The sequence below is a fragment of the Chrysemys picta genome, chromosome 11 (genome assembly GCF_011386835.1).
Source record: "Chrysemys picta bellii isolate R12L10 chromosome 11, ASM1138683v2, whole genome shotgun sequence".
In the NCBI taxonomy this organism is placed as follows: domain Eukaryota; kingdom Metazoa; phylum Chordata; order Testudines; family Emydidae; genus Chrysemys; species Chrysemys picta.
The window spans coordinates 958,121-981,154 of record NC_088801.1 but is presented as its reverse complement, the minus strand read 5'-3'; the positions used below and the strand labels follow the sequence as shown (position 1 = coordinate 981,154).

Sequence of the window (23,034 nt, the reverse complement as noted above, 5' to 3'; positions counted from 1 at the left end):
GGCTAATTCCCTCATTTAAAAATATGCACCTTATTTCCAGTTTGAATTTGTCCAGGTTCAAGTTCCACCCATTGGCTCATGTTCTGCCTGTTTGTTAAAGAGCCCTCCATTACCAGAAATGTTCTCCCCGTGTAAGTATTTATACACTGAGTAAATCACCATCTCTTAAACTTCTCTTTGTCAAGCTAAACAGATTGAGCTCCTTTAGCTTATCACTGTACAGCAGATTTTCCAGTCCCTGAATCATTCTTGTAGTGTGTTTCTGAACCCTTTCCAATTGTCCAACATCCTTCCTGAAGGGTGGACACTGCAACTGGACACTATCCAGTAGTAGTCTCACTGATGCTGTCTAGACCAGTGGTTCTCAAACTGGGGGTCGGGACCCTTCAGGGGGTCGCAAGGTTATTACATGGGGGGTCATGAACTGTCAGCCTCCCCCCCCAAACCCCGCTTTGCCTCCAGCATGTATAATGGTGTTAAATATATAAAAAAGGGGTTTTAATTTATAATGGGGGGTCATACTTAGAGGCTTGCTATGTGAAAGGGATCACCAGTAAAAAAGTTTGAGAGCCACTGGTCTAGATGTATATGAAAGACATATATGGTCCCACACATCGCACTCTTCAAAGTCACAGTAGTGGTAACAGCCTAACACTGACCACTGACACAGGAGAAATCCTTCAGAAATGGTGACAGCATTTCAGTGATCTTTTGACCGCACCGTCCAACATCACAGATGAGGCATTAAGAAGAGTAGTGGGTCAGCCAACATGGACACAGTCCTGTTCTTTGGCAAAGTCAGCACTGCAATCAGTGTGAAAAACTGTAGGTCCCCCAGATCTGACGGTATTTCTGCAAAATATTCAACTATGGAGGTGAGATCCTGCGAAGGCAAATGCAGTGTTGGGTACTGAAGACATACCACAAGACTTCAAAGATGTCACTATATAAAAGAGGAAAGGTGAAAAGTCTGATTGTGGTAACTATCGAGGTATCCCATTACTCTCTATGGCTGGAAAGGTTCTGACTAGAGCACTCTTTGTTTGTCTGCTATGCAACATTGCTAATAGTGTGCTACCAGAGTTGCAATATGGTTGTAGGCCAACACATAGAGCAGCAGACATGTGTGACGCTCTGTATCTCAGGGGAACACCCTACACCCCCACGTTCATCCGTATAACATGACTGTGTGGTGTCCAATGCAAAGTGTGTCATGTCGGGTGTCTTCGGAAGGCTCATGATGCACTGAGCATTGTTGTTACAGTAATGCTATAGGTTATAATTTCATGTATGTAGTTATGAGGCTGAAAATTCATCTTCATGGCTTAAAATAAGCCCAGGCAAAAACGCTCCAAGAGCAGAGAGGCAGTTCACACCTCATCAGGGCAGTATGGGACAAACGCAGCCCCGCCTCACAGGAACAAAGGACGCTGGCCAAGGCAGCAACAAAAGGATCTATCTGTTGACTCTTGAGTGAGTCCCCGCCCCTTTGGCCAGTTTGGGACTGCAATGCGGTAATGTTCACCTGACTCTGAAGTGGGGGGGGGGGGGGTAAAGCCAAGAGAGAAGAAAGAACATAATAAAAGGGAGAGACTTTGCCATGCTCTTCCTCTCTTCCACCAAGCGACTGAAGCGCTGATCAAAGGGGAGAGCCTGGCTGAAGGGCAACCAGCTAGCCTGTGGTGAGAAGCATGTAACTTTGTAAGGGCACTGAAAGTGCTACGCTCAGCTTAGAATGTGTTTTGCTTTTATTTCATATGACGAAACCTGGCTTGTTGTGCTTTGACTTATAATAACTATAAAGATAAATTTTAAGTGACTAAATCTGTTTGTTTATTCTACCTGAAGTAGCGTGTTTGGTTTGAAGCGTGTCAGAGACTCTCCTTGGGAGAACAAGTCCGGTACATATCAATTTCTTTGTTAAACTGATGAACTCATATAAGCTTGCAGTGTCCAGCTGGCATAACTGGACACTGCAAGACGGAGGTTCCTAGGGTTGTGTCTGGGACTGGAGATATTGGCTAGTGTCATTCGATTGCAAGTAGCTGGGAGCAGCTGACATGGCAGAGGTTGTGCGTGAACCGCCCAAGAGTGGGGGTCCTCACAGCAGAGCAGGGTAAGGCTGGCTCCCAGAGTCAAGGATTGGAGTGACCTAGCAGATCACTGGTCCAGATAACACCAGAAGGGAAAGTCACAACATGATATTTGTAACCCATTAGATGCAGGAGAAATGCAGAGAACAGCAACATGACATTTACACTGTCTTTATTGACCTAGCTTTATTGACACTGTCAGAGTAAACCTGGGCTTTTTTACAATTATAACGTAAGTTTGGTTGTCCAGAAAAATTCATCAACATTCTGAGGCAATTTCATGATGGAATGCTTGGATAAGTCTGCATAGATGGTGTTCTGTCTGACCCATTTACTATTACTAAAGGTATTACGCAGGGTTGCATAATTGGTCCACTCTCATTTAATCTCTTCTATGTAGCTATGCTTGATGATGCTACAAGAGACCTGAATGCCGGTATCAGGATACATTTCCAATCCTCTGGAAAATTATTGAATCTGAACAGGCTGCGATCTCCCACAACGATCTTCACAGCAATTGTTCATGAGCTGCTGTAAGCCGATTACTGTGCTCTAGAGGCACATACTCTAGAAGATACACAATTGATTATGGACAGATTCACAGTGTCTGCAGAAAGGTATGAGCTGACAAGCAATCTGAAAAAGACAGAGGTCATGTATCAACCTGCACCAGGGAGACCCTACGTGAAACCAAAAGTCACCATTAGCAACACACAGCTGAATGCTGTTATGGACTTCAGCTATCTTGGTAGTATATTGTTGAATGATGTTACCATAGATAAGGAGCTGACAAGTCTGATCAACAAAGCCAGTTCATCATTTGGCAGACTATCAGGCAGAGTCTGGCAGCAACATGGTATTAAGCTTCAAAATCAAGTTAAAAGTCTATAAAGCAGTTATGCTGTCCAACGTGTTGTATGAGTGAGTGAGAGATCTGGACCTGCTACAGGCATCACATTAAGCTTCCAGATAAGTTCCATTTACAACATCTGCATGCCATACTCTGCATCAAGTGGCAGGATAAAACCATCACTAACGAGGTTCTGGAATGTAGATGCCCCACAGGGATTGAAGCCATGTTTATCGCATCACAGTTACGCTGAGCTGGTCATGTGTTGAGGATGGATGACACCAGAATGGCCAAAGCAGTTGCCATATGGTGAACTGAAAGTGGGCAACTGCATATGAAGCAGCCAGAAGAAACGCGTCAAGGATACGCTGAAGCATAACTTAAAACAGTGCAAGTGACATTGACCGCTGGAAGTTGTCAGTACCAGACAGATCATGCTGGCAAGCAATAGTCAACGATGGGGTTACCCAATTCAAGATTAACTGCCAGATGGATCTTGAGGCACAGAGGCCGAGTCATAAACAGCAGCAGACTCAGCAGGCACAGACTGTAATCTCTTCCTCCACGTTAAGCTACCTGTGCACGTCACATGGAAAGGGCTGCCACTTGCACATTGGTCCTGTTAGCCACAACCATACTCACAACACGTCATCTTTGGTCATGAAGGACAAGAAGAAACAATGCAGAGGTAACACCTCTGATGTTGAGGTCAGACTAGATGACCTCATGGTACCTTCTAGCCTTAAAACCTATTGGGGGCAGGAACCCACCTCTCTACTCCTACTCAATATTCTCCTATTTATACATCCAAGGACTGCATTAGCCATATAAGCCACAGCATCACACTGGGAGCCTTTGGTTATCTACTGTAACCCCTGATGGGTTTTTTTTTCCAGAAGTGATTAATGGATTTTGGGAGGGCTTTCCAAACATAGGGGCAGCATGCAAGCCAGCACACGGTAGAAAAGGGACAGGAAATGAAGATGCAATGGCCAGGAAAACAGTACTTATTACTTTATTCATTGGCTGCAGCATTGCCTGGGAAGCTGGATTCGTCACATGGTAAAATCAGGTGATTTTCATTAATGAGATGGGGAGACAAGCTGACAGTGAGCCATGCTTAAAGAGTCTTAAGTAAAAACAGTCCACATGGCTGCACAGATGACAATTAGAGAGCAGAGCACCACGGACAACAACATTGCAGGGATACCAATGACTTAACTAATGCCCTCGCAGGCAGGGTCCCAAGCAATAGAATCACGGGGTTAGAATGAACTGCAAAGGTCATCTAATCTAACCCCCCAATACACCTTCAGGCCAATACACAGCAATCAGGTTCAAGAAACAGGTGGCCACAACCTATACTAAAAACACCCTAAAGCAACCTGGGCCTGCAAGAAGGGCTATTGAGTGAATGCAAGAGGAGGGAATCAGGTACCTATAGTATGCCCCCATGGGATTTTGGTTTCAGAGGTGGGCTAGGACTTTTCAAAAACTTTGCCATGATTTTCACAACTTGCGATCTTGCTGGTCTTGTCCCCAGCGTCCCTCGTGACCTTTCCCAAAACATGCCTTGACAATCCTCCATCCCTAACTACAGAATACAGTGCTGCTAGGTGTGGGGTATTTGGAAGACAGTGTTGCAAGATGTGAAACTGAAATATGTTGGTGTGATGGTTTCCAGTCTCTGAGAGGTAAGTCAGGCATCTCATAGCAGTTTAAAGGGACACAATAAATTTGAAATCTAGTCAATTTCAAAAAATGAGTGAAAGTAGTTTCAAATATTTAAATCCACATACACACCACCACCCCCACCAATTTGGTTTTACAGTTGCATGTTCCCGTTTTTTAAAACTGTTTTTCCCCCCGTTGCTGTGAGACACTCCCACACAAACAATTGGGGAAACTGGCTAACAGCCTATACAGCAGAATCAGTGAGAGTGATTACATACAAAGTCAACTATAACAAAGGGAGAGAGAGAGAGTGAGCGAGTGAATGCACTTCTAACCTCTGTCAGTTGCAGTGATCTCAGGTGTTACAACAGCAGCAGTGGAACATTTTTCAGACTCAAGTGTGATACTGAAGTTTACGGTTTCCATTTAACATAAGGAAATCATCTAAGACCAGGCGATTTTGACCTGTAGCTTTTCTCAGCTGTAACACCAGCCAGAGCCTCATGCAAACCTTGATTTCCAATTATACTCACCTCTCCATAATCTGTTGTGAAGAGCACCAACCCATCATTGCATGAGCCAACAGTGCACGGCTGCAGCTGATCTTGCTCCCGTAGCCACACCCGGGTGCCCTGCAATTAAATATTGCCCATTAGAAACAACACAAGATTCAAGTCACTTTCCACTGTACCTTGCACCAGCTGCTACCACATTTGTGTGTGAGCACTCAAAAGGGACACCCATCCCTAGTTTCACAAAGGAACTACTGAAACCGCTTTCCATGTGCAAGGTCACAGCTCTGTGTGTGTCACAGACAGAGGTCACAGTTCTATCTCCCCTTGAGATGGAAGGTGGACCTGCTTCTCCGCCTCTGCTCAGCATCCAAGCAGGGCATGGGGAGAAGAAGGCCCATAATAAGGTAACTATAAAGAGCATTACAGCATGGCTGCCTCCATGAGACACTTACCAGGGCTTGTCTGAGTGTGATCAGCGAAGTAAAAGGTGGAAAAGCATTTGATACACTGCTAAGTCAAGCTAGAAAGATCTAGGCTATTACTTTTGAAATGTGGCATCTGATTTTGAAATCCCAATTTGAGACATATGAGGTGTTCAGCACCTCTGAAAACTAGGCCTAGGTGTTTTTGTTTTTTGTCTGTCTCTGCGGCTGCCTGATTGCATACTTCCGGTTCCAAATGAGGTATGTGGTTCATAACACTGAGGTTCTACTGTAAATTCTAAATAGGGGAAGCATATGGGGTAGGGAAAGGTGGCTACTGAATTAACCGTGAACCTGAATAGTCAGTACCTTATTATCAGTTATTTGTGTTTAAATTAAATTAATTTAATAAGTCTCAGACTTTTCCATGCCATGTATCTCTCTGGCATTCCATCACCCTGCCCTCTAGGCCCAGGACATGCTCCCCTCCCCAACAACCGATCACACCACCCTCTAAGTCCATGACACTCCTGCCACCCCATCCCATCGCCCTTGCTCTGGGAAGCTCTCCTCACCATCCTATCCTCATCTACCAGGTGACCTCTCCCCCCACCATGTAACCCTCCTATGAAAAACAAAACCTATATAAAGCTATGTTGAGAATGTTACTGTAGTGAGGCGGTATGGCCTCCCTCCGAGCCAGAGGGGAGGAACCACCCTCCCTGCCCAAGTGGGCGGAGCCAGGACTGCCTCGCCCTCCCACTGGAAATACGTGACTGGAACAGGAAGTATAAAGGGCGGGGCAGAGACACAGAGGGAGGCAGATGGATCCCGCTCGCTCCCAGCCGCTGACCCTGCTGCTGAGACCAGCGACGCCCTGCCCATCAGGGAACTTACCTCTGCCACGGACCTGCCAGGACTGCCCTGGGCCACCTACCCAGAGGAGGCAGATGACGCCCTGCTAACCCAGGTACACCCCGAGGGAAGGAGAGGGGAGGGAGTGGTGGAGGGACAGCTGACCTTAGTCTGACTGCAGCTTTGCCAGAGACACAGTCAGCGTGTTGCGGCTGGAATCACCGCTGACCCACTGGCAGACCACTCTGCCACGGTTAGGGCCCTGGGTCGGGGTCCGGTGGAGCATGGTGGGCCCGGACCTCACCTCCCCCCCCCCACCACACACACACACACACACACACACCCCCGAGAGGCAGCCTCCCCTCACCAGGTCTAGTGGCCTGTGCTCATTGGTTGTCTGATGGAGTTAGGACACCCAAGCCCTGACTAGAGACCAGAGCTCATTAAATGCTGGGTTTTCTCTGGCTGTGTTACAAGTGTCGAGGACTACTTGACTACTGGGTGTGCCCTGTCTCTGAACCAAGAGACTAGGGCCAGTTGGCTACAGCATTTGCCCACTTCCTGCTTAAAGGGGCCTAGGGCTATAACCCATTGACTGTTCATAGAATCATAGAATATCAGGGTTGGAAGGGGCCTCAAGAGGTATCTAGTCCAACCCCCTGCTCAAAGCAGGACCATCCTCAACTAAATCATCCCAGCCAGGGCTTTGTCAAGCCTGACCTTAAAAACCTCTAAGGAGGGAGATTCCACCACCTCCCTGGGTAACCCATTCCAGTGCTTCACCACCCTCCTAGTGAAATAGTGTTTCCTAATATCCAACTTAAACCTCCCCCACTGCAACTTGAGACCATTGCTCCTTGTTCTGTCCTCTGCCACCACTGAAAACAGCCTAGATCCATCCTCTTTGGAACCCCCCTTCCAGGTAGTTGAAAGCAGCTATCAAATCCCCCCTCATTCTTCTCTTCTGGAGACTAAACAATCCCAGTTCCCTCAGCCTCTCCTCATAAGTCATGTGCTCCAGCTCTCTAATAATTTTTGTTGCCCTCCGCTGGATTCTTTCCGGTTTTTCCACATCCTTCTTGTAGTGTGGGGCCCAAAACTGGACACAGTACTCAAGATGAGGCCTCACCAATGTCAAATAGAGGGGAACGATCACGTCCCTCGATCTGCTGGCAATGCCCCTACTTATACAGTCCAAAATGCTGTTAGCCTTCTTGGCAACCATGGCACACTGTTGACTCATATCCAGCTTCTCATCCATCGTAACCCCTAGGTCCTTTTCTGCAGAACTGCTGCCTTGCGACTCGGACCCTAGTCTATAGCAGCGAATGGGATTCTTCCTTCCTAAGTGCAGGACTCTGCACTTGTCCTTGTTGAACCTCATCAGATTTCTTTTGGCCAAATCCTCTAATTTGTCTAGGTCCCTCTGTATCCTATCCCTACCCTCCAGCGTATCTACCACTCCTCCTAGTTTAGTGTCATCTGCAAACTTGCTGAGGGTGCAATCCATACCATCCTCCAGATCATTAATGAAGATATTGAACAAAACCGGCCCCAGGACTGACCCTTGGGGCACTCCGCTTGATACTGGCTGCCAACTAGACATGGAGCCATTGATCACTACCCGTTGAGCCCGACGATCTAGCCAGCTTTCTATCCACTTTATAATCCATTCATCCAATCCATACTTCTTTAACTTGCCGGCAAGAATACTGTGGGAGACCATATCAAAAGCTTTGCTAAAGTCAAGGAATAACACATCCACTGCTTTCCCCTCATTCACAGAGCCAGTTATCTCATCATAGAAGGGAATCAGGTTAGTCAGGCATGACTTGCCCATGGTGAATCCATGTTGACTGTTCCTGATCACTTTCCTCTCCTCCAAGTGCTTCAAAATTGTTTCCTTGTGGACCTGCTCCATGATTTTTCCAGGGACTGAGGTGAGGCTGACTGGCCTGTAGTTCCCCAGATCCTCCTTCTTCCCTCTTTTAAAGATGGACACTACATTAGCCTTTTTCCAGTCATCCAGGGCCTCACCCGATCACCACGAGTTTTCAAAGATAATGGCCAATGGCTCTGCAATCACATCCACCAACTCCTTTAGCACCTTCGGATGCAGTGCATCTGGCCCCATGGACTTGTGCTCATCCAGTTTTTCTAAATAGTCCTGAACCACTTCTTTCTCCACAGAGGGCTGTTCACCTCCTCCCCATACTGTGCTGCCCAGTGCAGAAGTCTGGGAGCTGACCTTGTTCGTCTTGGGGCAAGACACACTGACTCCTGGGAGAACCTGCTCCCGCATAACAGGCCGAAGCTAGCTGCCTATCTGGGAACTCAACCCCGTTAGGCCCATTGGGATACTAACGCCAAAGTGCTAATTTCCCCAATACTAGGCTGAGATCCCGACGACGCAGTGAGGCGGGGTAGCCTCCCTCCGACCCAAAGGGGGAAGGACGACCACCACTTGACTACAGTTACATTTGCATGGTTAATCACTTTACAGTCAGCACATACCAGGGTTAAGGTTGCTCGTGCCTTTACAGTGCCCCCAGCCCCATGAGTCTACACAATTATGACACAAGCTTTACTTACATGATCATATATTATTAATAATATCCTCTCATAAGAACATATTCTACAGCTTTAGATACCCAAATGTAGCATTTATATAACTTTTTTCCCCAATTTTTGCATACTTGTCTTCATTGTCACAACAGATCAGCGTTTCTGGACTGACACTTGATAGGATAGGCTCCTATTTCCTAAAGGTCTGTATTTTAACATTTCAGTCAGCAGCTGTTTGTTTACAATTGCTTTACAAACAGCACTTCAGGGAACAAAACAGTTAACTGTAAAGTTGGCTTAGCTGCAAATTTAGGTGACTTATATATGCCAAAAATTCTTGCTATTACTCTTTGTTTTTATGCTTAATCTATAATATACTGTATAACCGCTTACTGTACAATTTTCATATAAATTACTATAATGGACTCTATTTGTCTGGCACACACAGAATAGTGGACAGAAGTGGAAGGTGCTATTCACCTGCACCTAAAGCCATAGAAACAAGTTTAAAGTTATTTCTTAAATAAAAGAACAAAGACTTATCACAATGCATACACATAAGCAGGCAGAGTTAAAATTAACCATAGTGTCTTACCAACGTGTCTTTTTTTTTTTAAATGGAACATCTGAGGAGTTTCCAAAAGCAAAAAGTTAATGAAAACAAATTCCATAGTGTGAAAGCATTTGACTACCTGCGAGCAGAATGATGAATCCCACGCACCTTAACAGGTTTGCAGGAGAGAGCCCTTCTCTTCCTGTCTTGCACATATTAGTTGTGGAGTTTAAACCACATAAAATGCACAGGAAAGGAGGGCTTCTGCAAAGTTCCCCATTATTCACTGCACACTTTCACTAAATTTTTCATGACAGAGCTTGAAGTTCTTAAGCTATGTGTACATTTTAACAGCTAAGAAGTGTACAAAATGTACTGTATACATGGAGTGCTATTTCCAATGAGTTATAATGTAGAGAAGTCAAAGCATTTTTCTGGAACACTCTCTTATTCCCCGGCTGAATTTCAGCATTGTACCCCAGCTGTTTCAGAGATACAGCTGTTTAAAATAAAAAGTTGCATGAATTATTCTTTTAATATTGCGGAAATTAGTACACACACACACACACCTCCTTACGTTAAACAATCCCTGAACTATTTTTACTCACCTTGCAGAAAAAGATAACTCAATTTGTGGCAGAGGCCAAACCTTAGAAAGTCCCCTTTTAATATAAAAAATTGTGAGAAGCAATGAGCACTGAAAAGAGTGGGTTAGAATGGAAACCCTCGGACAAACTTAGCAAAACTGATCATTACCACTCATGTATGAAATAAAAATAAAAATTGACAACTATTTAGCAAAGCACATGCTTAAGTACTGGGAGATAACCTCTCTTCCTAGGGTTTTATTCACCATAACCATAGCATCTGAGTGCCTTCCATGTAAATGAATCAATAGCAAAGTCCTTAGTGGACTTTATGAAGACTCTGGCTCTCCTCCCTTTTGAGGGTAAAAACTCTACTTGTGCACATGCTTAAGTGTTTTGCTGAATCAGGGCCCTGAAATATATCCACTTACAAAAACCTTGGTTAGCTCAGAATTAAGGATGCTCAGTGGTATTTCATGCCTTTCCAGAATGACAAGTTCAGCAAAACTCAAACCTCTGAAAACCAGGAAATAACTAGTTAAGGTACGCACCAATGCAACCTTAACTCTGCCCTACTGGAACTTGCAATAACCACTGGGAATTATCTGCATGCAGTCCAGCTGCATTCAGTGTTGGGTGTAGCTGTACTGAATGGTGTAGGGATTAGCTGGAATTGTTTGACAGAGCTGTGATTGTGATCTGTGCAGCCCTAGACAGTCTTGCTCTTCTTTTAATAATGTTTTCAATATTGACTCCCCCAAGGGGCAGTGGGTGCCATGCACTAGCTGAGATAAATACTGAGCGACTGATTTCAGTTGGGAGACAATCAGAGCCATGATTTGAGCCTGTGTGCAAAATATATTGGCAGAATGTGGATTTTCTGAAATGCTGGTATTTTTGTGGGGGGTTGGAGGGTGCTGTATCTCATAGGAACCCTGGGGTGGAAGGGGCCTCCTGAGTCATGGAGTCCAGTCCCCAGCTATCACAGGAAATGCCATCATATAATCCTGTTCATAAATGTATCAAGCTCCATCTTAAAATAGGTTGCTTGCTCAAATTACACCAAATCTGGGTCACTAAACCTACACTGAATCCCCATGCGGAACAGCAAATTTCAAGGTAATCCACATAAGCATATGAATTTTAGTTAGAGCACTTAGTAGAGCCATCCTTTAAACAGAAAAGAGTTCTCAACCTTAACTACAGCAGAGCTGGTGGTCCACTATACGGTGTAGAATCTTAAATAGCTCAAACAATCTCTCTCAAAACACTCCTGAATTTAGCAGAACAGTTTGCATAGAATCATAGAATATCAGGGTTGGAAGGGACCTCAGGAGGTCATTTTGTCCAACCCCCTGCTCAAAGCAGGACCAATCCCCAACTAAATCATCCCAGCCAGAGCTCTGTCAAGCCTGACTTTAAAAACCTCTAAGGAAGGAGATTCCACCACCTCCCTAGGTAACCCATTCCAGTGCTTCACCACCCTCCTCGTGAAAAAGTTATTCCTAATATTCAACCTAAACCTCCCCCACTGCAACTTGAGACCATTACTCCTTGTTCTGGTCACCTGCTACCACTGAGAACAGTCTAGATCCATCCTCTTTGGAACCCCCTTCCAGGTAGTTGAAAGCAGCTATCAAATCCCCCCTCATTCTTCTCTTCTGGAGACTAAACAATCCCAGTTCCCTCAGTCTCTCCTCATAAGTCATGTGCCCCAGCCCCCTAATCATTTTTGTTGCCCTCCACTGGACTCTTTCCAGTTTTTCCACATCCTTCTTGTAGTGTGGGGCCCAAAACTGGACACAGTACTCAAGATGAGGCCTCACCAATGCCGAATAGAGGGGCACGATCACGTCCCTCGATCTGCTGTCAATGCTCCTACTTATACAGCCCAAAATACCGTTAGCCTTCTTGGCAACCATGGCACACTGTTGACTCATATCCAGCTTCTCATCCACTGTAACCCCTAGGTCCTTTTCTGCAGAACTGCTGCCTAGCCACTCGGTCCCCAGCCTGTAGCGGTGCATGGGATTCTTCTGTCCTAAGTGCAGGACTCTGCACTTGTCCTTGTTGAACCTCATCAGGTTTCTTTTGGCCAAATCCTCTAATTTGTCTAGGTCCCTCTGTATCTTATCCCTACCCTCCAGCGTATCTACCACTCCTCCCAGTTTAGTGTCATCTACAAACTTGCTGAGGGTGCAGTCCACGCCGTCCTCCAGATCATTAATGAAGATATTGAACAAAACCAGCCCCATCACCGACCTTTGGGGCACTCCGTTTGATACCGGCTGCCAACTAGACATAGAGCCATTGATCATTACCCGTTGAGCCCAATGATCTAGCCAGCTTTCTATCAACCTTATAGTCCATTCATGCAGTTCATACTTCTTTAACTTGCTGGCATAAAATACACACATTTGTGAAACATTTAAGTAAGTTTTATGGGCCATTCTATAGTTGTCTGGACAACTCTTTCCATGTGTCCTAGTCGATGAAGATCAGACAAGGACAGGAATGAGGAAGTGTCTTTTGGGGGAGGAGTGTTCCCAGCTGTGATTAAGTATCTATGGGGGGGAATACCCAACATTAATGTTTAAGTAGAACCCCTGAATCTGCCCTGCCTGCCTTCCATCCAAGGAATAAAAGGTGGAAGAGAGAGGAAGCTGGGAGATAAATAGTGAGAAAAGCCCGATTATAGCTTATCGTTTATATTCTTGTACGCCCAGGAACCCCAGTCAAGGTTCAGGACCCCACTGTGCTCGTTGCTATACAGACAAGTAACACAGACAGCTGTTCCTGGCCCAGTGAGCTCAAAAGCTATGTCAGATAAAATGCAACAGGTGGACGAAACAGACAGATAAGATGGGGGTGGGTTGGGAGGATGAAGTAACAGTGGTGTGAACAGAGTTATGCAGCAATGCAGACTCGGGGGGGAGGGATAGCTCAGTGGTTTGAGCATTGGCCTGCTAAACCCAGGGTTGTGAGTTCAATCCTTGAGGGGGCCACTTAGGGATCTAGGGCAAAAATCAGTACTTGGTCCTGCTAGTGAAGGCAGGGGGCTAGACTCGATGACCTTTCAGGGTCCCTTCCAGCTCCATATATTATTTTTGGGGGGAGGGATAGCTCAGTGGTTTGAGCATTGGCCTGCTAAACACAGGGTTGTGAGTTCAATCCTTGAGGGGGCCACTTAGGGATCTGGGGCAAAATCAGTACTTGGTCCTGCTAGTGAAGGCAGGGGGCTGGACTCGATGACCTTTCAAGGTCCCTTCCGGTTCTAGGAGATGGGATAAAAGTCTTAGTCCACCACTGGTCTAATGGGAGAGATTTGTAAACATCAAAGGAAAGGCAGGTTTCAAGAACAGATTTAGAGGAGACTAAGGCAGCAGCTTGACCACTCTGATAGGAGATTTTCCCAAGCACAAGGGAGCAACATGGGAGAAAGTGTGGAGGTACTGGAGGGAGAAATAGGACAGGTCAGCGATCAGGGCTGCCATCATTAACAGAGTAACGGTAGGGTTGACAATTTAAACTAGATCCGATAGACTGGGTGGGGCTATAGAGTGAAGGGCCTCAAATGCAAAGACCAGGAGGAGCTTGTGTTTGAGTGGTAGAGGACAGAGCCAGTGGAGTGACACAAAGATGGGGTGATGTGGTTGGAGCAGTGAGCCAGGAAGATGATAATGGCAGGAAAGTTATGAATGAACCTGAGGGGGCAATGTGGCTGACATGTAGGCCAGGGAGCAGATTACAGGAGCTGAGGTACAAGAGGATACCTGATCAAGAGCCCAGACAGAAAAGGCTGCATCTTTAAATAGTATGTAAATAGAAGCGATAAGACTTGGACACAACCTGGCTACATGGGTAAAGCCAGAAGAACAAATCAGATTACAGGCCTGTATGTATAGGCAGATGGTGGTGTTTCCCATTGTCACAGAGAAATTAGAGAGAGGGGAGGTTTGGGAGAGGGAAGGGAAAATTTAAAAAAAAAATCACTTTTCGCCATATTAAACTTAAGTTGCTATTTGGTCATCCAAGTGGAGATGTCAGAAAGACAACCTGAGACGCAGCTTTGCATGGAGGTAACCAGATCTTTGGCAGAGAGGTAGATTTGTGAGTCACCACCATTAAAATGGCATTTGTGAATCAGAGCATCTAGAGACAGAGCAGCGGAGCCAAGAATGCACCTTTGGAGGACACCCTCTGACACAGGGAAAGAGAAGAAAGCTACAGTCAAAGGTCTCCCTAGGAGTGTATGTAGCAATCTGAAAGTGTGCATAGGCTAGCTGACCTATTGCCCCATGGACTTCAGAAAAGCAGACTGACTCCCTTAGGGAACTAATGGGCTGGATCCCCTGGGAGGCTAATATGAGGGGGAAAGGAGTCCAGGAGAGCTGGCTGTATTTTAAAGAAGTGGGCGCAGGAACAAACCATCTTGATGTGGAGAAAGAATAGCAAATATGGCAGCCGACCAGCTTGGCTTAACAGTGAAATCTTCGGTGATCTTAAACTCAAAAAGGAAGCCTAGCAGAAGTGGAAACTTGGACAGATGACTAGGGAGGAGTATAAAAATATTGCTCAAGCATACAGGGGTGTAATCAGGAAGGCCAAAACAAAACTGGAGTTGCAGCTAACAAGGGATGTGAAGGGTAACAAGAAGAGTTTCTATGGGTATGTTAGCAACAAGAAAAAGGTCAGGGAAAGTGTGGGACCCTTACTGAATGGGGGAGGCAACCTAGTGACAGGTGATGTGGAAAAAGCTGAAGTACTCAATGCTTTTTTTGCCTCGGTCTTCACAGACAAGGGCAGCTCCCACACTGCTGCACTGGGCAGCACAGTATGGGGAGGAGGTGAGCAGCCTTCAGTGGTGAGAGAACAGGTTAAGGACTATTTAGAAAAGCTGGACATGCACAAGGCCATGGGTCCAGATCTAATGCATCCGAGGGTGCTGAGGGAATTGGCTGATGTGATTGCAGAGCCATTGGCCAGTATCTTTGAAAACTTGTGGCGATCAGGAGAGGTCCCGGATAATTGGAAAAAGGCAAATATAGTGCCCATCTTTAAAAAAAGGGAAGAAGGAGAACCCGGGAAACTACAGACCGGTCAGTCTCACCTTAGTCTCTGGAAAAATCATGGAGCAGGTCCTCCAGGAAACCATTTTGAAGCACTTGGAGGAGAGTAAAGTGATCAGGAACAGTCAACATGGATTCACCAAGGGCAAATCATGCCTGACCAACCTGATTGCCTTCTATGATGACATAACTGGCTCTGTGGATATGGGGAAAGAAGTGGATGTGATATACCCCTCTACCCCGATATAACCCGATCCGATATAACACGAATTCGGATAGAACGCAGTAAAGCAGCGTTCCGGTGGGTGGGGTTGCGCACTCCGGCGGATCAAAGCAAGTTCGATATAACACAGTTTCACCTATAATGAAGTAAGTTTTTTGGCTCCCGAGGACAGTGTTATAACAGGGTAGAGGTGTATATTGACTTTAGCAAAGCTTTTGATATGGTCTCCCACTGTATTTTTGCCAGCAAGTTAAAAAAGTATGGATTGGATGAATGGACTATAAAGTGGATAGAAAGCTGGCTAGATTGTTGGGCTCAATGGGTAGTTATTAATGGCTCGATGTCTAGTTGGCAGCCGGTGTCAAGCAGAGTACCGCAGGGGTCGGTCCTGGGGCTGGTTTTGTTCAACATCTTTATTAATGATCTGGAGGATGGTGTGGACTGCACCCTCAGCAGTTTGCAGATGTCACTAAACTGGGGGGAGAGGTAGATACACTGGAGGGTAGGGATAGGGTCCAGAGTGACCTAGACAAATTGGAAGATTGGGCAAAAAAAAATCTGATAAGGTTCAACAAGGACAAGTGCAGAATCCTGCACTTAGGACGGAAGAATCCCATGCACCGCTACAGGCTGGGGACTGACTGGCTGGCTAAGCAGCAGTTCTGCAGAAAAGGACCTGGGGATTACAGTTGATGAGAATCTGGATTTGAGTCAGCAGTGTGCCCTTGTTGCCAAGAAGGCCAATGGCATATTGGGCATTAGTAGGAGCACTGCCAGCAGATTGAGGAAAGTAATTATTCCCCTCTATTCGGCACTGGTGAGGCCACACCTGGAGTATTGCGTCCAGTTTTGGGCCCTCCATTACAGAAAGGATGTGGACAAATTGGAGAGAGTCCAGCGGAGGGCAACGGAAAAGATCAGGGGGCTGGGGCACATGACTTACGAGGAGAGGCTGAGGGAACTGGGCTTGTTTAGTCTGCAGAAGAGAAGAATGAGGGGGGGATTTGATAGCAGCCTTCAACTACCTGAAGGGGGGTTCCAAAGAGGATGGAGCTCGGTTGTTCTCAATGGTGGCAGATGACAGAACAAGCAGCAATGGTCTCAAGTTGCAGTGGGGGAGGTCTAGGTTGGATATTAAGAAACACTATTTCACTAGGAGGGTGGTGAAGTACTGGAATGGGTTACCTAGGGAGGTGGTATAATCTCCATCCTTAGAGGTTTTTAAGGCCCGGCTTGACAAAGCCCTGGCTGGGATGATTTAGTTGGGAATTGGTCCTGCTTTGAACAGGGGATTGGACTAGATGACTTCCTGAGGTCCCTTCCAACCCTGATATTCTATGACTCTGTGTATGCCAGCAGAACCGCTATCTCTCAAGGCACCTCTGCTGCTATACACACTATGATCAGCTGGAACAGTCAGAGGAAGAGCTGACAAGGGAAAGCCTAAAAAAAAGCTCTAGGAGGGGGAAAAAATACCAAACTCCTGCCAGCCAACCTAAGACACTGCCTCCAGTACATCCATGGCTTCAATCCCCTACCCCAAGACAGGACAGACCTCCTTCTTGGACTGAGAGATGCATGCAGAGAGCACCTCCACCCTGCTTACTAGGAGGATCCCTGGCTTTTGCCTGCACAGATCCAGCCTTCTGTGTGGCCGCTCCTTGTTACGGTACCACAGGCTGAAGAGAACAGTAAGAAGGAGACACCAGTGCAGCTGTCCATCCCATAAAAGCAAGGCATAAAGAAAGCAGCACAACTCCTCCTACTAAATCTCTTCCCAAACCAAGGAAATGAAAGCAGGGAAGAGAAAAAGGGGGGAGAGAAAGAAAGAGACTCTCCACAGGTGACAGCAGCATGGAACCGGCGCCCTGCAGCAGGACTCAGATCCCACGGGTCCCACTGCCATAATGTCGGGAGCGGATAAAATGGACTTTGTTGTGGGTGGGGTTGGGTGGGCAAAAAAAAAAAAACAGATTGCAGTAATTTGCAGGAAAACATTTTACAAATTTTAATGCTTAAATTTAAGCAAGGAATATAATAGACATCCAATCTCTTTCTAACAGGAGTTAAAGTATTTTTTACATGGTTTAAGCAAAACTTGTTTTATTCTTTAAGTAGTAAAAACTGTCTGAATTCTGTTTATATTACAGCTATCAAGGGATTAAAAATATTAATAGCAATTAAGCACAGTTTTAATCGCACTGTTAAACAATATTAGAATATCATTTATTTAAATATTTTTGTGGTTTTCTATATTTTCAAATATAGGGTCGGGGCACAGGGCTCCAGCAGGCTGGGGCTGCTCCGGCCCCTCCGCCACCTCCAGAGCTGCGGCTTCTTCAGGTCCCACCCCCGCTCCAGAGCTGTGGGCTGGAGCTTCAGCCAGGGCCATCCCTAGCTATTCTAGGGCCCTACGCAGGGGCTACGAATGGGCGGGCCTGGGGTAGAGCAGGGCGGGGGCTTTGGAGATGGGATGGAGTGGGGCCGGGACGGAACAAGGGTAGGAAGAGACGGGGCTGGGGTGGGGCAGGGGCTGGAGCAGCACACAGCTGCGCAGGGCGCCAGGAAATTTGGGGTGCCTTACACAGCTGCGTACTTTGCGTATGGGTAGGGATGGCCCTGGCTTCAGCCACTCCCCACAGGTATGCGATTAATATGTTAATTTTGCTTTCAGTTAATCGCAGGTGTTAACTGCGATTAATTAACAGCCCCAGTTTATACACATAATATATTAACCGACCATGGTGGAGGGTTTTTTAGTAGCATGGGGGAATCTGTCCCTCTTGCGGGATGTAAGGTTTTTGCAGGTAGGAGTGGGATAAAAATGCAAGAAACAATGCTGGAGGGGGTGGGAGTGGGTATTCCGCGGCGGGATGGAGGGGTATTAAAAAAATAATGCCACGCATGGAGTTCCCCCTGCAGAGCTGCTGACAGCTGATAAACACAGCTTCCTACTACAGCAGTTCTTGCTCTCAGAATCTGCCTTGTTAAACATTATATTGGCTGCAATGGAGTTTCCTCTCTTTCCCGCAATCTTCTTTATGACACTGTTAGCAGAAATTACTACAACACAGCACAGGCTAAAGGAGGGGTTAGAAACAGAAGCGGCTCTAATGCCGTCTCCCCAGACACGGCAAGTTTTACATCTTCTGACTTCTTCATATTGGATGTGAAATAACACAGGAGGGCCCTGAACTGCAACAACTTTACCAGCCTGGCCCAAATGGCTTCATCCTTAATGTAATTTAGCAGCATCATAATTTGCCCACATAGTCATGTGCTAACTGATCCTCAGAACTTCCCGGGTAAGTAGATAGGGGATTATTTTATCTCTATTTTACAACTGGAGAAAGTGAGGCAAGGGAAAATGTGACTTTGCAAAGGCCACAGAAGAAGCTGGTAGTGGAGCTATATTTAGAGAACAGGATTTCCTGAGCCCCAGCCGTGCTCAATCCACTAGACAAGGCTGCCTTTTGACATACACCTCAAAACATCTCTCTTCCCAGTTAGTTACTATTTATATTATCATCGTGCCTAGGAGCCCCGGCCATGGACACGGTACAGCACAGAACAAAAAGACGGTCCCTGCTCTGAAAAGCTCACAATCTAACCATAAGAGACAACAGATGGATACAGACAGACTGGGGAGTACAACGAACGACAATATTGGTCAGTATGATAGGCGGTGGCCTCAGCCTATTGTGAAATAATTTCCCATCTCTAGGATCATATAGATTTTAGTAAAAGAAAAAAAAAACCCCAAAGGTGTTTCAAGCCTGGGATCCTGACTCCTTCCATAATGGAAAATTCCAGTTCTAGATAGTCTAATGGCATCCTTTAAAAAATGGAAGTTAAATCCTAGTGAGGAAAATAGAAAGGAGCATTAACTCTGGCAAATGAAGTGTAAAAATATAATTAGAAAGGCCAAAAAAGAATTTGAAGAACAGCTAACCAAAGACACAAAAAGTAATAGCAAAAAAATTTTAAGTACATCAGAAGCAGGAAGCCTGCTAAACAACCAGTGGAGCCACTGGACAATCGAGATGCTAAAGGAGCACTCACAGATAAGCCCATTGCGGAGAAACTAAATGAATTCTTTGCATCAGTCTTCGGCTGAGGATGAGAAGGAGATTCCCAAACCTGAGCCATTCTTTTTAGGTGACAAATCTGAGGAACTGTCCCAGGTTGAGGTGTCATTAGAGGAGGTTTTCGAACAAATTGATGAACTAAACAGTAATAAGTCACCAGGATCAGATGGTATCACCCAGGAGTTCTGAAGGAACTCAAATGTGAAACTGCAGAACTACTAACGCTCATGGACTGGTAACTGGTTAAAATATAAGAAACAAAGGGTAGGAATAAATGGTCAGTTTTCAGAATGGAGAGAGGTAAATAGTGGTGTCCCCCAAGGGTCTGAATCGGGACCAGTCCTATTCCACATATTCATAAATGATCTGGAAAAATTTGCAGATGATACAAAATTGCTCAAGATAGTTAAGTCCCAGGCAGACTGCAAAGATCTACAAAAGGATTTCACAAAACTGGGATACGGGGCAACAAAATGACAGATGAAATTAAATATTGATAAATGCAAAATAATGCACATTAGAAAACATAATCCCAACTATACACATAAAATGATGGGGTCTAAATTGGCTGTTACCACTCAAGAAAAGGAACTTGGCGTCATATGATAGAGGTATATAAAATCATGAGTGATGTGGAGAAAGTAAATAAGGAAAAGTTATTTACTTATTCCCATAATACAAGAACTAGGGGTCACCAAATGAAATTAATAGGCAGCAGGTTTAAAACAAACAAAAGGAAGTTCTTCTTCACACAGCGCACAGTCAACTTGTGGAACTCCTTACCTGAGGAGGTTGTGAAGGCTAGGACTATAACAGCATTTAAAAGAGAACTGGATAAATTCATGGAGGTTAAGTCCATTAATGGCTATTAGCCAGGATGGGTAAGGAATGGTGTCTCTAGACTCTGTTTGGCAGAGGGTGGAGATGCATGGCAGGAGAGAGATCACTTGATCATTGCCTATTAGGTTCACTCCCTCTGGGGCACCTGGCATTGGCCACTGTCGGAAGACAGGATACTGGGCTGGATGGACCTTTGGTCTGACCCAGTACGGCCGTTCTTATGTTCTTATTGTGCATAGTTCTCTGAAAACATCCACTCAATGTGCTTCGGCAGTCAAAAAAGCAAACAGAATGTTGGGAATAATTAAGAAAGGGATAGATAATTATCTATTATAATAAGACAGAAAATATCATATTGCATCTATATAAATCCATGGTACGCCCACATCTTGAATACTGCGTGCAGATGTGGTCACCCCATCTCAAAAAACATATATTGAACTTGGAAAAGTTTCAGAAAAGGGTAACAAAAATGATTAGGGGTGTAGAACAGCTGCCATATGAGGAGACATTAATAAGACTGGAACTTTTCAGCTTGGAAAAGAGACGACGAAGGGGGGGGGATATGATTGACGTCTATAAAATCATGACAGGTGTGGAGAAAGTAAATAAGGAAGTGCTATTTACTCCTTCTCATAACACAAAAACTAGGTATAACCAAATGAAATTAATAAGTAGCAGGCAAACAAAAGGAAGTATTTTTTCACACAACGCACAGTCAACCAGTGGGACTCCTTGCCAGAGGATGTTGAGAATGCCAAGACTATAACAGGGTTCAAAAAAGAACTAGGTAAGTTCATGGAGGATAGGTCCATCAATGGCTATTAGCCAGGATGGACAGGGATGGTGTCCCTAGCCGCTGTTTGTCAGAAGCTGGGAATGGGCGACAAAGAATGGATCAATTGATGATTCCCTGTTCTGTTCATTCCCTCTGGGCACCTGCCATTGGCCACTGTTGAAAGTCAGGATACTGGGCTAGATGGACGTTTGGTCTGACCCAGTATGGCCATTCTTATGTTCTAATGTCAGATGCCACAGATGAAATCAGAAAGTACCTTGCACAACATGAGGGCTAACTAAACAGGCCAACAAAGAAAGTAACAGAACGCCACTAGCGGTCACCTTCAGCCCCCAACTAAAACCTCTCCAGCCCATCATCAAGGATATACAACCTATCCTGAAGGACAATCCATCACTCTCACAGATCTTGGGAGACAGGCCAGTCCTTGCTTACAGACAGCCCCCAGACCTGAAGCAAATACTCACCAACAACCACACACCACACAACAAAAACACTAACCCAGGAACCTATCTATCCTTGCAACAAAGCCCGTTGCCAACTCTGTCCACATATCTATTCAGGGGACACCATCATAGGACCTAATCACATCAGCCACACCATCAGAGGCTCGTTCACCTGCACATCTACCAATGTGATATATGCCATCATGTGCCAGCAATGCCCCTCTGCCCTGTACATTGGCCAAACTGGACAGTCTTTACGTAAAAGAATAAATGGACACAAATCAGACGTCAAGAACTCCTGTTCTTTTTGCGGATACAGACTAACATGGCTGCTACTCTGAAACCATTTTAAATAGTGGAATTGTAACTTATGAAAGGACACCCAGTGCTTGGGATAGGCACTCACTCACAAACTGAAATAAAATAAAGGAATACAGGACCATAATTCATAGATTCCAGTGCCAGAAGGGCCCATTATAATTAACTAGTCTGATCTCCTGTATAACACATGCCATAAAACTTCCCCAAAATAATAATTTGAAAGATTTTTTAAGAGCAGTACAGTATCTCTGCCTTTGCTGAGTCAAGATTAATGCCATTCCTTTCTTTGTTCATTATGGACCTACCATCTTCATATTACTTCTTTTCCCACTAGTATATTTATAAATACTCTACCTATCCCCTTAATCCTTTGGGCAGCATTAACACATTACCAGTACAGAGCTGTGATCGTTATTTCTTATCACATTATACTCCGGTAGACACTTTATAATTCTATTCTTAATGATTTTCTTGACTATTTTTCCCGGTACTGCTGTTAGGCTCATTAGTTTATAATTCCCAGGATTACCCTTTTCACAAAAGATGTGTATATTGGCTACCCTCCAGTCCTTTCAATATAGAAGCTGTTTTTAATGGTAAACTGCATATTTGTATTACTAGTTCAGCTACAGTGCCATACTCGCTAGTTCCTTCACAGCTTGCAGGTTAATGCCATCTCAGTAATAAAGTGCACAACCACAGCACTCACAAGCAACCATACAACTCCAGGGGATTGTATGCAGCACTCATGAGCAGTGGACAAATGCAACAGAAGGATAGCATTTTTGTTAAGGAAACAAATTTCAGTTTTAAGCTTCCAGGAGAGTGAATGAGCAATACGCTGAATACATTATTTTGAAAGTTATGCAAGAGACCTTCACAACATTCTTTTAAATTTTCTGAAACCCTGATGCTTGGGAGGAAGTGTTGTGAAGCATTTGGGAGAGACCCTTCTGTTTAAAACCATTAATCTTTTTAAGTACATCTTGACAATTCAGCCCCTATTTTAGCAATGACATCTGCTACTGAAAAAGCTTTATGGCCTCTTCACTGAGACAGGGTAGTTACAGGCAGCACAATCCCAGGGAGATGGCTCAGACATCAGAAGATCATGAAAGTATTTTTATAGTTCCC

At 45.2% G+C, this 23,034-nt stretch overlaps 1 protein-coding gene across 1 annotated transcript in view; it reads right to left on the bottom strand.

Annotated features, from left to right (window-relative positions):
* Window positions 1-23,034, bottom strand: part of LOC101952950 (unconventional myosin-X-like) — a 235,305-nt gene that overhangs the window by 180,351 nt on the left and 31,920 nt on the right. Inside the window, exon 2 of the mRNA XM_065561329.1 lies at window positions 5,151-5,249. Within this exon, the coding sequence (XP_065417401.1) occupies window positions 5,151-5,249 (99 nt within the window). The remainder of the gene's footprint in view (window positions 1-5,150; window positions 5,250-23,034) is intronic.